Below are 14,231 nucleotides of genomic sequence, written 5' to 3'. Positions count from 1 at the left end.
CCCACTCCTTCATCTGCTATGTGGCACATCTGCCTACCTGAACAGGTAGGGGATGGGCGATGGGACCAGACAGGGAATGGTCAGGAGAAGCCACAGCATTCTCATATTCCACCACATCTAGGGATTTAAAAGTATGTGTCCAGTGTCCTAGGGCACTAGTTTGAATCAACTCAAGAGGACCACTTATTTATTTATTTACAACATTTATATACTGCTCCATATCTAAACAGTTTCCAGAGCAGTGAACAATAAATAGTACAAAGTATAAGGGCCCCTCAAATAGTATAAAATAGTACGAAGACAAAAAGAATAAAATACTATATTAAAATTATAAAACAAAACACAACAGAATGCAGATACAAAACATGGAAGGTTAGTTTAAGGAAGGCTTCCTGGAATTGAGCTGTTTTCAGGCACAGTGTTGGTGCCTGTCTGCCTGACCTCCAGAGGCAGGGAGTTCCATAGGAAGAGAACCACCACACTGAAGACTCTTCTCCGGGTGGTCTCCAGTCAGGCTATAGATCCGTATGGAGCTACCAGGAACATGCCCTCTGATGACCCCAGTGACCAGGCAAGTTGGTAAGGGAGAAGGCACTCTCTCAGGTATCCTAGTCCCAAGATGTTTCGGGCTTTGTACACTAGTACCAAAATCTTAAATCTGGCTGAGTAGTGTAGGCAGCCGGTGAGCTCCCTCAGCAAAGGAGTTCCATGCTGAAAAGGGAGACCTCTGCATTAGCTCCAGCTTTTGGAGCAGCCTTAAGGGCAGCGCCACATTGGAACAATCCATTCTTGAGATTACTAGTACTTGTACCACTGTGGCCAAGCTATCCCTGTACAGGTGAGGCCATAGCTGGTGAAACAGCCAAAGCTGGTAAACGATTGTGGGTAAGTAGAGGAAGTTATTTCTCTCTGTTTGAAATGACAGAATGTTGACTTTTTCGAAAAGTACATAGCTTCAGATTAATTTAAATTTGTTTCTACTAGATCCTCAATATTCACTTTAATGAAACTTTTTATTTTTATTTGTTATTACTTTATTTTTTATTTTAATTGGCGCCACTTTAGAAAGCATTCTATTTTGCAATGTCCTTTACCATCTTTATTGTGTTTTCACAACTCCCCTTTGAGGTAGACAATAATTCCCGTTTAATCGATGGATCACTAAATCTGTGACTTCTCCAAAGACAAACAGAGATTCTGTATTAGAGGTGGGACGTGAACCTCTGTTTCCCCCATTCAGTGTTTAATTAGCTGATGGGAGACATCTGTCACTGACCTCTGTGAGGGATCATTTCCACTCTGTGTTAGATAGCCTATGTGTTTACTCTGTGGTCAAGCTGTTTAGCATCTATGGTAGAACTGTTTCTGATGTATCTTACTCAGCAAATAGTGGTCTGGAACATTGTCAGTAAGTGCAAGGATGTTGTTGTTTATTCGTTCAGTCGTTTCCGACTCTTCGTGACTTCATGGACCAGCCCACGCCAGAGCTTTCTGTCGGCCGTTGCCACCCTTAGCTCCCCCAAGGTCAAGTCTGTCACCTCCAGAATATCATCCATCCATCTTGCCCTTGGTTACCTTCCACTTTCCCTAGCATCAGCCTCTTCTCCAGGGTATCCTGTCTTCTCATTATGTGGCCAAAGTACTTCAGTTTTGCCTTTAATACCATTCCCTCAAGTGAGCAGTCTGGCTTTATTTCCTGGAGTATGGACTGGTTTGATCTTCTTGCAGTCCAAGGCACTCTCAGAATTTTCCTCCAACACCACAGTTCAAAAGCATCTATCTTCCTTCGCTCAGCTTTCCTTATGGTCCAGCTCTCGCAGCCATAGGTTACTACGGGGAATACCATTGCTTTAACTATGCGGACCTTTGTTGTCAGTGTGGTGTCTCTGCTCTTAACTATTTTATCAAGATTTGTCATTGCTCTCCTCCCAAGAAGTAAATGTCTTCTGATTTCCTGGCTGCAGTCAGCGTCTGCAGTAATCTTTGCGCCCAGAAATACAAAGTCTGTCACCGCCTCCACGTTTTCTCCCTCTATTTGCCAGTTACCAATCAAGCTGGTTGCCATAATCTTGGTTTTTTTGAGGTTTAACTGCAACCCAGCTTTTGCACTTTCTTCTTTCACCTTTGTCATAAGGCTCCTCAGCTCCTCCTCGCTTTCAGCCATCAAAGTGGTGTCATCTACATATCTGAGATTGTTAATGTTTCTTCCTGCGATTTTAACTGAGGCTATACTGATGTGTTCTGTTCTCAAAAGACTTTAATACAGTCTTCCTAATTGTATGAATTGACTCAGTGTAGAAAGGGGGCTGGCGTTATTATGTTGTGTGTGAATCCAACCATGCTGCAAGAAGAAAAAAATTAAATTGTTTGACTGAGAGGTCATTTGTGCATTGTAACACAAGATCTATTACCATTATTAGTGGATTATGGGTCTCCGGAGAATATTCACCCTTTTATGGGCTATCTCAACCGCAGCAATAAAATATTTGCCTGGTAAATGACACCCTTCTGGGAAATTTATCTGAAGATGTATTCTGTTCTGTACTTTGGATTAAAAATAAAAGACTAATGATAAAGCAAAATGTGGTCTTGTTTACGCAGAAGGTTGAGTATGTTTTAAAAAACAAGACAAAACACCAATAAAATTTAGTTTTGTTGGCTGAAAAGGGCCTTAAGTAATGATGACAATGTTCTAAATCCTCTGACTCTGGAAACCAGGGAATGTTTGTTTGTCAAATAAATGAAAGTCTATGAACTCATTTTTGGTGGTTTAGTTGCTAGATGTTCTGAAGTTGAAAGCGGAGCGTGCCGATTTTAACACAGAGCAGCGAGTCGCGATGTATGGTTTCTAGAACATATGCGATCCTTGAAATACCTGTGATCTGTAAATGTTTTCAAGGCTCCAAGTTGTTGTAATAACATGAATAAAAGCACCAAGCAATAAATCAAGTTGTGAGTCTTGACGGCTGCCAAAAAGATTGAAAACTTAACGGAAGCTGTTCTAGAATGGGGTGGGGTAGCAACTTAAGGGTAGCACAGCATTCTAAAGTTTGTTGTTAATGTCTGGTGAAGGTGGAGGCAAACAAAGCAAATGAATAGCTCTTTCTTGCCTCCGCCTCTTTGCTTTTGGGAAAGTGTTATGTACTGTTGGGAATCTGCAATGAGCACACAGCATTTTGAGATGTTCTGGTACATGCTGCCAATATCTGCACTGCCTCCCAGTTGTTCTCCACGGCAGAAGTCAGGGTGATGGGTCTGACTGAGCAAGTGCAAGCCTTTTGTGTCTTGAGGTAAGGAAACTCAAGCTCCTCTTCTTTGCCCTGTTGTGTTCTCTCAGACCTGCTGAGAAACATCTTTGGTCCATGAAACATGTTTAGGACAGCAAGAGCTACTGTGGCATATTCAGTTTCAGAAACTCACCAAGTTTGAGCAGCTTTCAGAAACTTTTTACTGGCCATTCCCAACTTAGTGGCACCCACACTACAACTCCCATCACTTCCAACCCACGTAATGGCTGGGGATGATGGGAGGTGTAGTCCAGTCTATCTGGAGGCTGTCAGGCTGGGAAAGGCTGCTTTGGCTTTAGGTGACTAGGCTTAAGTTATCAATGATTTTTAACATTAGTCTGGGCTTTAAGTCTTCTTTGCCGGTGTTTGTCACCTGTTGTTTTTCTTTGTAAAAGACTCCATGAACACTCCTGCATTTTGTGCGGTACAGTGAGGGAGTGCTCAACCTTGAAAGAATTGGGCTGTTGTTGTTGTTTGAGTACAGAGAAGAAAGTTTGCCTGTTACTAGAGGTGCCATAGATGTTCTCAGTTTGGGAAAGGAACTTCACATGCCAGAAAATACTGCACCTTAAATGCTTGGAATTTGCAGCAATGTCTTGCTCTCCGTGACTGCATCTTGATTGTGCTAAAATATAATCTACGAAGGTGGTGAAAGAGCTATGTTCTGCCGCCTTGATCAAGTATTGTCAGTTTAAATAGGAGAAGAGGTTCCATAAAACATGTAATAATTTGGTTGAATTTAGCCTACTTTTCCAAGAGCTCTAGATGGATTTAATATACCAGGAAAATGCCGGCTAACAGTGCAATCCAATCCAACTTTCCTTGGAAGTAAGTCAGTTCCGCTATGTACAATAGGGTTTAATCACCCCCAGAAGCATACATTCAAATCTAAGTTTTACAAATTTTAAACAAAATCATCTGCTTTAACAGAAGAATTTTTAAATTTTGACGGAAAGAGAAATTATTTTCCTTCGTTCAGGCCGGTTGAATTTTTTAATTTTTAATTTTTTTTTAAAGGAGGCAAATGGTTATGTTGCTGAATGAAGGCCAAAATGCAGATAGGACATAAATGAGCATGGCAGTTGTATTTTATGAAGTATCAGATTTTGATACAGGCCAATAATCTGAAGAACAGCTGTAGGTCTGTTCGCAAGACTGACTGTACTGAGATGGCGGAATGTTGTTTTGAAATGCAGATTCTAGGTGTGTTTTTTTTAAAAAAAAGGCAAATCCGGTAAACCCTTTGTCAGGCACCTAATGGAGAGGGTTGACTTAACTGCTGAATCTTTGGGGATGGTGAGGGATTGAAAATGCTGCGTTGCTAAGCAACGTCTTCAGCAGCTCTCTGACTGTGTTCATATGCACTGAGAGTTAATGAATCTGGAGGGTGGCTGTTGGAAAACTGTTGAAAAAAATGATGAAGACTAAATGCTCATTTAGCATTGGCAAGGACCTGGCCCTGCCGTAGTTACACTTTTGAATTAAGGGGTGGCTTTTGTTTGTTTTTAAGAAGCCGATGTAGTTTTTGAGTGACAAAGCCTAAGATAGATTTTTTTTCATTTAAAAACCTGCAAGACAGATTTCTGGGCTGGTTCACTTGCACAAATATATGTACAATTTTCTCTCCATGCTGGCAGCTTTGAATGCCCCTGGGTATATGGCCCGAGAGAACATATGTATTTATTTAGAAAACAACAGCTTTATTGCCTCAGCCACTCTGAATATACAATTTCTCAGATAGATTCCTGGTCCTATCCAGATGATTGGACTACAACTTTCACAATTCCCAGCCAGCATTACCATTATCAAAGCCTGGTGTCAAGGGTAGGCATGGTTGGACACATGTTGAGGGCTCACACACAGTAGGGCCCCAGTGACAAGAAACCTATGGAGCTGCTTCTCCTCTCTGCGCTAGCCCAGATAATGGTGGTCGTGAGGAGGAGGAGCTGTTGATGCCACAGCCTACTTGCTCACTGGCTCTCTGCCTGTCAAGCAAGCAAGGGGTAGAAATGATGAGAAAGAGGATGTGGAACAGTGGCAGCTGGTGACAGTGGAGGTGAGAAGGTAGATTCACTGAGGGAAGAGGCCTATTGAGGTGTCTTGCCCAGGGGCCCTCAAAAATCTGCAGCCAGCAGTGGCCATTGGTTGTGCTTGCTAGGAATGATGGTCGTTGCAGTCCAACACATCGAGGGGGGGGGGCACCAGCTTGAGGAAGGCTGTTGTAAGGTCTAAAGTAAACGTTCAGCTATAAATATAAACTTCTGAGATCAAAAGCATTTAGACTTTCTTCCCCCTCTTCTATTTTTTTTTTAAAAACAAAGCCAGGAAGCATAGCTTTTAAAAGCCTTCACTTTAAAGAAATATAATGTTTTTCAGACCAACGTATTCTGTAGCTAGGATATTGCGCAATACTTGACAACAAGAACCAGCAAGTCCCTTTTCCCAGGATTTCCTTGCTAAACATACCTCTAATGTAATACCTTAGAAGTAACAGTTAATGAATCTTGCCAAGCTGGGCATGATGGGAATAGCCTTAACAGTTTTTAAACCATCTAGCATTTTGAGGGCTTGGTTCCTGTTGGACATTATGCGGATTTCAAATAAAATATTTATTATCTCAGAACCTTCCAAGATCAAAAAGGAAGTTGTGTAAGTCGTCGCTGCCTGCTAACCCGATTAATGATAGACTAAAAAGCGATACCCCTTAAGAAAAAACGTTTCCCATGAATCTCCCTTTTTATGAAATAAAAACAATATGGATTTGTAAGAAATTTAGTGCTGTTTCTACCAGGGTTTACTTCTCTTCTGCACCTGGGCTGAGCTTTATTCAGCCTAATGAGTTTCAGCTTTGTCCTGCTCTGATTAGGAGGCTGCATCCAATTGGCTGAAGTGGAAGGAAACAGAATGAGGCTGTTGGGGAAACATGGTCCACAGCTGAATCTCAGATCCTCTTGGTGGAAAGATTTGTACCGCATCTGAGTTTGTTTGCCTTGTTCTTGACTTGCCCTGTGCCTGTTTTGCCCTGCTTACCTATACCTCTCTGGATCTGCTCCTGGTTTAAACTTGACAGCTTCTTCCCATTTCAGTTCCTCAAATAGATCTTCTAGTTCTTCTTCACTGTCCCTGGACATGTGTAGGGTGACCATATGAAAAGGAGGCCAGGGCTCCTGTATCTTTAACAGTTGTATTGAAAAGGAAATTTCAGCAGGTGTCATTTGTATATATGGAGAACCCTGTGAAATTTCCTCTTCATCACCAAAGTTAAAGCTGTAAGTGCCCTGCCCTCTTTTAAATCTGGTCATTCTAGTATAGCTGCTGCACCTTTAACAATTGTGATGAAGAGGGAATTTCACCAGGTTCTCCATATATACAAATGAGACCTGCTGAAATTCCCTTTTCTATGCAAATGTTAAAGATACAGGAGCCCTGTCCTCCTTTTCATAGGGTCACCCTAGACATGTGGCTGTTCAATGATTTCTCTGAGTTGCTGCCAGTGGCATAGTGGTAAATTTGGAAGTGCAAGCAGTCATCATGATAGTCCTCATTGAGAGTCCAAAATGCAGGCAGCTGTGTCTGAGGGGGTTACAAGTGATGTCACTGTCCGTGATAATCAAAATATCCTGGTGTTTTGCCCCTATCACTACACCACTGGTTACTACATTTGTTCAAACTTCTCTCTGGTCTATTTACTCATTGGCATTTGATCTTGGCTTGACCCTTTGGGATTCATGAAGTTCTCTATCTGTGCCTGATTGCCCAGAGACACCTTCCCCATCCAGAAGAATGCCTCATGCATTCTATCAATGTGTGAATGGGGTTGCACTGGCTAGCCCTACCCACAACGCAGTCTGTTAGCGCTGTCTCTGCCATCTGCATGTACACCGTTGCCATTTGCAGAGAGGGAGCCTTTGCATGTTTTCATGTATATAAGAACATAAGAAGCCCTGCTGGAACAGACCAAGAGTCTATCTAGTCTAGCATTCATTCACACAGTGGCTAACCAGTTGCCGATGGGAAACCCACAAGCCGGACATAAGTACAACTTCACCCTCCTGCCCATGTTCCCCAGCAACTGGTGCTAAGTTTGCTCAGGAGTCTTTGGTGAGGTACTTCTTTGAAAGGCTTTTGAAAATCCAAGTAAACATTGACAACTGGATCACCCCTGTCCTCATGTTTTTTGACACTCTCAAAGAACTGTACATGCAAAGGCTCCTTCCTTATAGGTGTGTGCATGCACATCTGGGTGCCTACTCAAGGCTCTGCGTCGGGGGAGAGGTTAGTCGATGCAACCCCATTCACATTGATGAAATGTGACCTGTTTTTTCTGAACAGGACTAAAACTAACTTCTGGAAATCTGTGCACCCTTAGGTTGGCTAACCTTTTGCCTCAAATGTCAGTCTCTCTCTCACTTGTTAGGATTGTGGTAAGGGATGCATGAGAATTTTGTTTCATTTTACAAATCATCTGAATTTTCTGTGTTCACAACCTGAAATGTGAATGCTAGTGCATTTTTTTTTAAAAAAAATGTTTGCATGTTCTTGAACTTGCAAATGCATTTTATTTTTTTAAAAAAGATGTGCTCTTTGAAAAGCACGCGCGCGCACACACACACACACACACATATATATATACACACACATATATATATATATATATACACACACACATACACATACACATTTTCATGCAGTAGTCAGTGAGGGGGAAAGTGTCCTGTTTTTTTAAAAAAATAAGTCACAAATGAAAATAGGATTGAGCTGAATCGAATTTCCAAGTGAAGTTTTGAGAATTTTGGCAACCTCAAACATCCCTGATTCTCCCATCCATAATTGTAGTTAATCATCTCTATTGCCATGAATAACATTCCTTGTATGGTAATATAAGAAATGTCTAGGATTAGATTTGAAATGTTCTTCCTGCAAAGCATGAAGCTATGGCTCTTCCCCATAATCCTTTCTATTTATTGAATTGAAATGAATACAGTCTGACATTTTTAAATTTTAATTCTCTCCTTGCCAGAGCCACGGGCTTTGCCAAATTATTTTCTCTTGAGCTTTCCTGGAGGCGATGCTAGTGTTGAGTTACAGAATGTATCTTATATGTGGAAATTGCTGTTAACCAAAAATCACTCATCTTTTGTTTTGCTCTCTAGAAATCAAAAGCTGTATGGTAGCTTTTTCTTTATAGGGAAGTTCACATTAAGAGAGGTTCAGGTATGTGTGGCACAAGATCATTACAAAAAACTGAAGTAATCAGAGTATGAAGGATTAGAAATGAACATACTGGGAATGTTTGATTGAGCACAATACATAATCTAAATATTTGAAGAAACATCAAAATTAAGTACCAGTCAGTTATTTAGTACCAAATAGAACATAAGAAGAGCCATGCTGGATCAGACCAAGAGTCTATCTAGCCCAGCGTTCTTTTCACACAGGGCCCGGTGAGCTATTGACAGAAAACCCACAAGCCGGACATGAATGCAACAGCACCCTTCTGCCCAGGCTCCCCATCAACTGATGTACTTGGCTTGCTGTCCCTGATACTGGAAAAAACATAGAGACATTAGAATTTACCATTTATTCCTACTCTCTGCTTTTTTTTTAACTACTTACTGATACATAAGAGGATCTCTCTTATTCCATGATGCTAAGGATTCTCAGGAGTCTTTGGTGAGGGACTTTGTCAAAAGCCTTTTGGAAGTCAAAGTAAACAATGTCAACTGGATCATCCCAGTCTGCATGTTTGTTGACACTCTCAGAGAATTCTAAAACGTTAGTGAGACGTTTTTCTGGAACAGACATTAAGCTAACTGGCCTGTAATTTCCTGCATCTCCCCTGGATCCCATTTTAAAAATTGGTGTTACATTGCCCATCTTCCAGTGATCTGTTACAAAGGCTAATCTTAGGGCTGTTATATATTTTTGTCAGAAGATCAGCAATTTCATATTTGAGTTCTTTCAAAAGTGTAGGATAAATACCGTCTGGGCCTGGTGATTTGTTTACTTTCAATTTGTCAATGAGGTTGAGAACTTCATCTTTTGTCACCTCAGTTTCTCAGATTCCCTTCCTGAAAACACAGGTATCCTATATTTTCTGCAGTGAAGTCATGAGAATTCATTCAGCTTCTCTGCAATCTCCTTATCTTCTTTTGATCCTCATTTAACCCCATTGTCATTTAACGGTCCAACTGCTTCCCTAGCTGGTTTCCTGCTTCTGATATATTTAAACAGTTGTTTTTTTAATTATTGGCCTTGATATTGATAGGAAAGTTCTGGCATAGGAGAGTTCTGGCATCACTAGAAGAAGATTCTAGTAATGCCAGAGCTCTCCTTCCAATCTTCATTCAAGCTGTCCAACTGAGTTAATGAATTCTGATTCTGTTGATGGTTGATTACTGTCCAATTATCTGAGTTAGATCAGATTAGCCTTGAACTATCATGATACTCCACTTCCCTCTTACCTTCATGTGTTATTAGTAGGAAGAATTGGGAGGTTTTTGCTTTTACTTAACTGTAATTAAGTAAAATCCAGGCCAACCAACTGTAGATAATGATACTTATAGAGGGTTTCAAACAAACCACCTTCAAACTATAATTATAGAATCATAGAATAGCAGAGTTGGAAGGGGCCTACAAGGTCATCGAGTCCAACCCCCTGCTCAATGCAGGAATCCACCTTAAAGCATACCTGAGAGATGGTCGTCCAGCTGCCTCTTGAACACTTCTAGTGTGGGAGACCCCACAACCTCCCTAGGTAACTGGTTCCATTGTCGTACTTCTCTAACAGTCAGAAAGTTTTTCCTGATGTCCAGACGGAATCTGGCTTCCTGTAACTTGAGCCCGTTATTCCGTGTCCTGCACTCTGGGAAGATCGAGAAGAGATCCTTGCCCTCCTCTGTGTGACAACCTTTCAAGTATTTGAAGAGTGCTATCATGTCTCCCCTCAATCTTCTCTTCTCCAGGCTAAACAAGCCCAGTTGTTTCTGTCTCTCTTCAATAACCTGTATGCTCACTATCTAATAAATACGGGATTTGGTTTGAATTTATTCTCTGGTTTCTAGCCAGAATAAATGTCCAAACGTGGGATCACCGAGTAAGTTCTGAAGTTACAATAATTGGAGGTAATGGTGAGGGGATCCTAAAATTCAGGCAAGAGCTTCATTCCAGAAGAACATAGTAAAACTGAAATGGAAATCTTCGTAATACTCCACTGGAAAATTAATGAATGGAATTGTTGAAAATAGAAGAGAGCCTTGGAAATAATCACAGCACTGAATTTTCTAGCATGCCAGGAAATACTGTTAGTTCTTTTCACATTTATATTTATGGCAATTTTTCCCTGAAGGCTTGGAAAAAAGTAATGCAAAATGAAGGTGATGTTTATCATTGCTCTCCATGTTGGGTTGTGTATCAAACATTGGATGCCATACTTTATGTTGATTTCATTTATTTTAGGTGCCAAATCTGATTCCGGTCCTGATGTTTAAATTGGGAAAGCCACTGGAACCCACACTCTGCCGGGATATTTTGTATACTTTACCTGCTTTGGGTGTACACAAGGTTAGTATGGTAATTTCCAACATCCGTGTGTTGGGGGGAGGTGGAATAAAAAAGTTCATCAAGAATGATTTTCTTTTCTTTATAGTAGAAAAAATGTCAAAAGCAGCAAATGTCTAGGGCAGATATATTTTACTAACACTTACATGGCTTAGGGAAATCCGTGTGGAATGTTACCTTGATCCTCTGCTGGTCATTGTTGGATTTGTGGATCCACATGGCCTGAAGTTGTAATAATGTTTGCAGCTTAGAATGTTCATCTCTGGATTGCATGAACTGAAAGATCTGAGAGAGCTCTGATTGTATGGATGGACCCTCAATCAGGACATATCTCCAGAGACTCAGGAGCCGTTTCCTTTTGGTTTCTTTCCAAATAGCCACAGTATTCTTTGGCGTGTGCACATGGGTGGGACCAATCACATGGCAGGGACCTGAGTGACTCACTAACTTCTTTGGCTCTTGGATTGCAAATATCACTGGAGCAGCCAGGAGCATTGCTGGGTACATAGAAGATCTGGGGCACTGGTCCATGACACAAATTTGCATGTCTGTCTGTCTTTGTTAGCAAAACTAGTGGTGAAACAAAGAGTACCTCTGAGCATATACAGAATACATTTCTCTTACCAATGAGCAATTATAGCCTCCTCGTCCCCACACACTTAAGAGTGATGAAATATATCCCACACAGATTAAAGCCTCAAAATTCCTTTTTCAGAGATCAAGAACTGCCCACACCTGTTGCAAGAGAAGTATATTATTGTTATCATCATCATGATGTATATCCTGCCTTTTTTCCTCAAAGGAACCCAAGGCAGTGTACATAATCCTCTCCATTTTATCCTCACAACAACAACCCTGTGAGATAGGTTGGGCTGAGAGTCTGTGACTGTCCCAAAGTCACCCAGTGGGTTTCCATGGCCAAGTGGGGACTAGAACCCAGATCTCCTGACTCCCAGCCCAACACCTTAGCCACTACACGTTGAAATGCTTCTCCTAAGGCTTAGTTACTTGCAGTAAGAGCTTTAATTTAAAATCTGCTAGTATTTCGGGGGTGGGGGTGTTGCCTCTTTTGCCTTTGGCCCTGCCCTCCACTGGAATGCACCCCCTGAGAGCTGCTCCAAAAGTGAATTTGGTTTTTGGGTTGGAGAGGTTTAACAGCCCTCATTTATAACAAAAGGATAAAAATATATAATCAAAATAAAACTAGTTACGATGTTTCTAGACATCAAGAAGCATCATATTTTAAATACTGAATACAAAGGAACTGGTTATTTAATGTATCTTCAGCATCACTGTCGTGCTTCATTCCATGCAATCAATGTTCAGATTGGATCTCATTAACAAACTGCATTATATGTTATGGGACATGTTAGCTTGATGTCAATAGGAAATGAAGATACATATTCAATTGAATGATGGTCTTTAAAAAAGATTATGCACAAAGGTTTCCTGAAAGGTGGTTTAGCTACCGACAGGTGTGTTGATTCAATGGATCTGCACGCCCCCATGTTGGTTCCTCTCCCGCCCTCAACCCCCAAATAATGAAAATTACAGATTGAAAGTTTAGTACTTCACACCATCGCTATGAGAGATTGTTGCCTAAGGCTCAGTCCAGTACTATTTTAATCTCATGTTTACAGCCTTGCTTCCTGTTCTTCCACTGTGTAGCCATCAAAGGGAAAAGTTGCTGTCTGGATGTAGTCCTAAGTGTTTGACACAAAGAAGTCATCAATGCTTTTGTATTCGCTGCAAAATTAAGTGTTGGACACAATTTTGTATGACAAATGAATGTAGGGGCGGGGGAATGTGTTTATAATTACATGCCAAATAAATAAATAAATGATCTCTTCCAGGTCTGTGTGGCACAGATTTTACGTGCACTACAGGTGTTGGGAAGCACGCCAAAGCTTCAGGCTGTTACATTACGACTGATGACATCTCTATGGGAAAAACAGGTTGGCAAAAACTCTGAGAACTATTAATCTCCAGTTTGAAAAATGCCATTTCAAAAGTAAAAAATAAAAAAAATGATCATGGTAATGCTCCTTGCTGAACAGTGGCACACCAATAATTGGGGTAGCAATGGATTTTATGAACTCTAGGGGCAAAAGAATAATCTATTCTTGAGACCATTTATCATATTTTACATAACAGTATCATGTGTGTACTGAGTACTGGGAAAACTCCTAGGTATTCATTTTTTAAAAGTTGGTGCTCATTTTACATTTGATTACCTAACTATGACCCAGCATTGTATGGGGCTCTAATGTTCATTTGGTGAACAGGGTGTCTGGCAATATTTACGATTTTGACAAGAACTACTCCTGTATGTACATTAGAACCAAAGGGTGTGTGCGTGCTGTTATATACAGAGCTGGATCAGAGTAGCTATCAGTACAATCATTTTCTTGTTTATACACATGTAACCACCACTGTGTTCAGTGGGACTTATTCCCAAATAGGTTCATATAGCAGGGGTTATTTATTTCTATTTATTTATTATAGTTTTAATCCACCCAATAACTAACATTCTCTGGATGGATTACAAATTGGTAAAAGATCAAAATGCCGTACAGTACAAATATTTAAAAGAATCAAATACAATAGGAAACAGCTGTAAAAATCCAGAACTAGGTCTCTAAACTGCCTGTAAAAATCCAGAACTAGGTCTCTAAAACTCCTGGCACTAAAAAGATAACAATGTAAGTGTGAGGCAGTCTTCTTTGGGGAGGGCATTTCACAAGCGCAGTGCCACAACTGAGAAGGCCCTCTGACTTATACCCACCCACCCACCTTCCTTCGGCAGAGGCACCCAGAGGAGGGCCTCAGAAGATGACTTAAGGGTTTGAACAGTACATACGGAAGGAGATGTTCCATTAGATATTCTGGTCCCAAGCTGTTTATGGCTTTAAAGGTCAACACCAGCATTTTAAACGTGGCTCAGAAATGAACTGGAAGCCAGTGTGGCTGACAAAACACTGTCATCACATGATCATATTGGCTAATCCCAGTTAGTAACCTAGAAACTCTGTTTTGAGCTGACTGAAGTTTCCAAACCATCTTCAATGGTAGCCCCATGTACAGTTATTGCAGTAATCCAGCAGGGAGGTTACCAGTGCGTGGATAACTGCTGCCCAAGCCATCTTCGTCTCCTCCAGACAGTTTTGATTGGAACTCCCATCATCCTTGACATTTGGCCATGCTTTCTGCGGCTTATGGAAGTTGTAGTCTAAATATCTGGAGGGCACCAGGTTGTCTCCCCTAGAGTAGGAGATTGCAGCCTATACGTAATGGTAATACATTGCATTTGTTCAAAGTGCTTTATGTGTATTATCTGGTGGCAGTTCTTACAACAATTCCCCAGCCTGGTGCCTTCCCATCAGC

General features: G+C 41.0%; 1 protein-coding gene across 1 annotated transcript in view; it reads left to right on the top strand.

Annotated features, from left to right (window-relative positions):
* Positions 1-14,231, top strand: part of FOCAD (focadhesin) — a 146,014-nt gene that overhangs the window by 31,547 nt on the left and 100,236 nt on the right. Inside the window, exons 12-13 of the mRNA XM_063129216.1 lie at positions 10,746-10,850; positions 12,701-12,802. Of these exons, the coding sequence (XP_062985286.1) occupies positions 10,746-10,850; positions 12,701-12,802 (207 nt within the window). The remainder of the gene's footprint in view (positions 1-10,745; positions 10,851-12,700; positions 12,803-14,231) is intronic.

This window comes from Elgaria multicarinata, chromosome 6 (assembly GCF_023053635.1).
Source record: "Elgaria multicarinata webbii isolate HBS135686 ecotype San Diego chromosome 6, rElgMul1.1.pri, whole genome shotgun sequence".
Classification (NCBI taxonomy): domain Eukaryota; kingdom Metazoa; phylum Chordata; class Lepidosauria; order Squamata; family Anguidae; genus Elgaria; species Elgaria multicarinata.
This window is presented reverse-complemented; position numbering and strand designations above follow the sequence as displayed.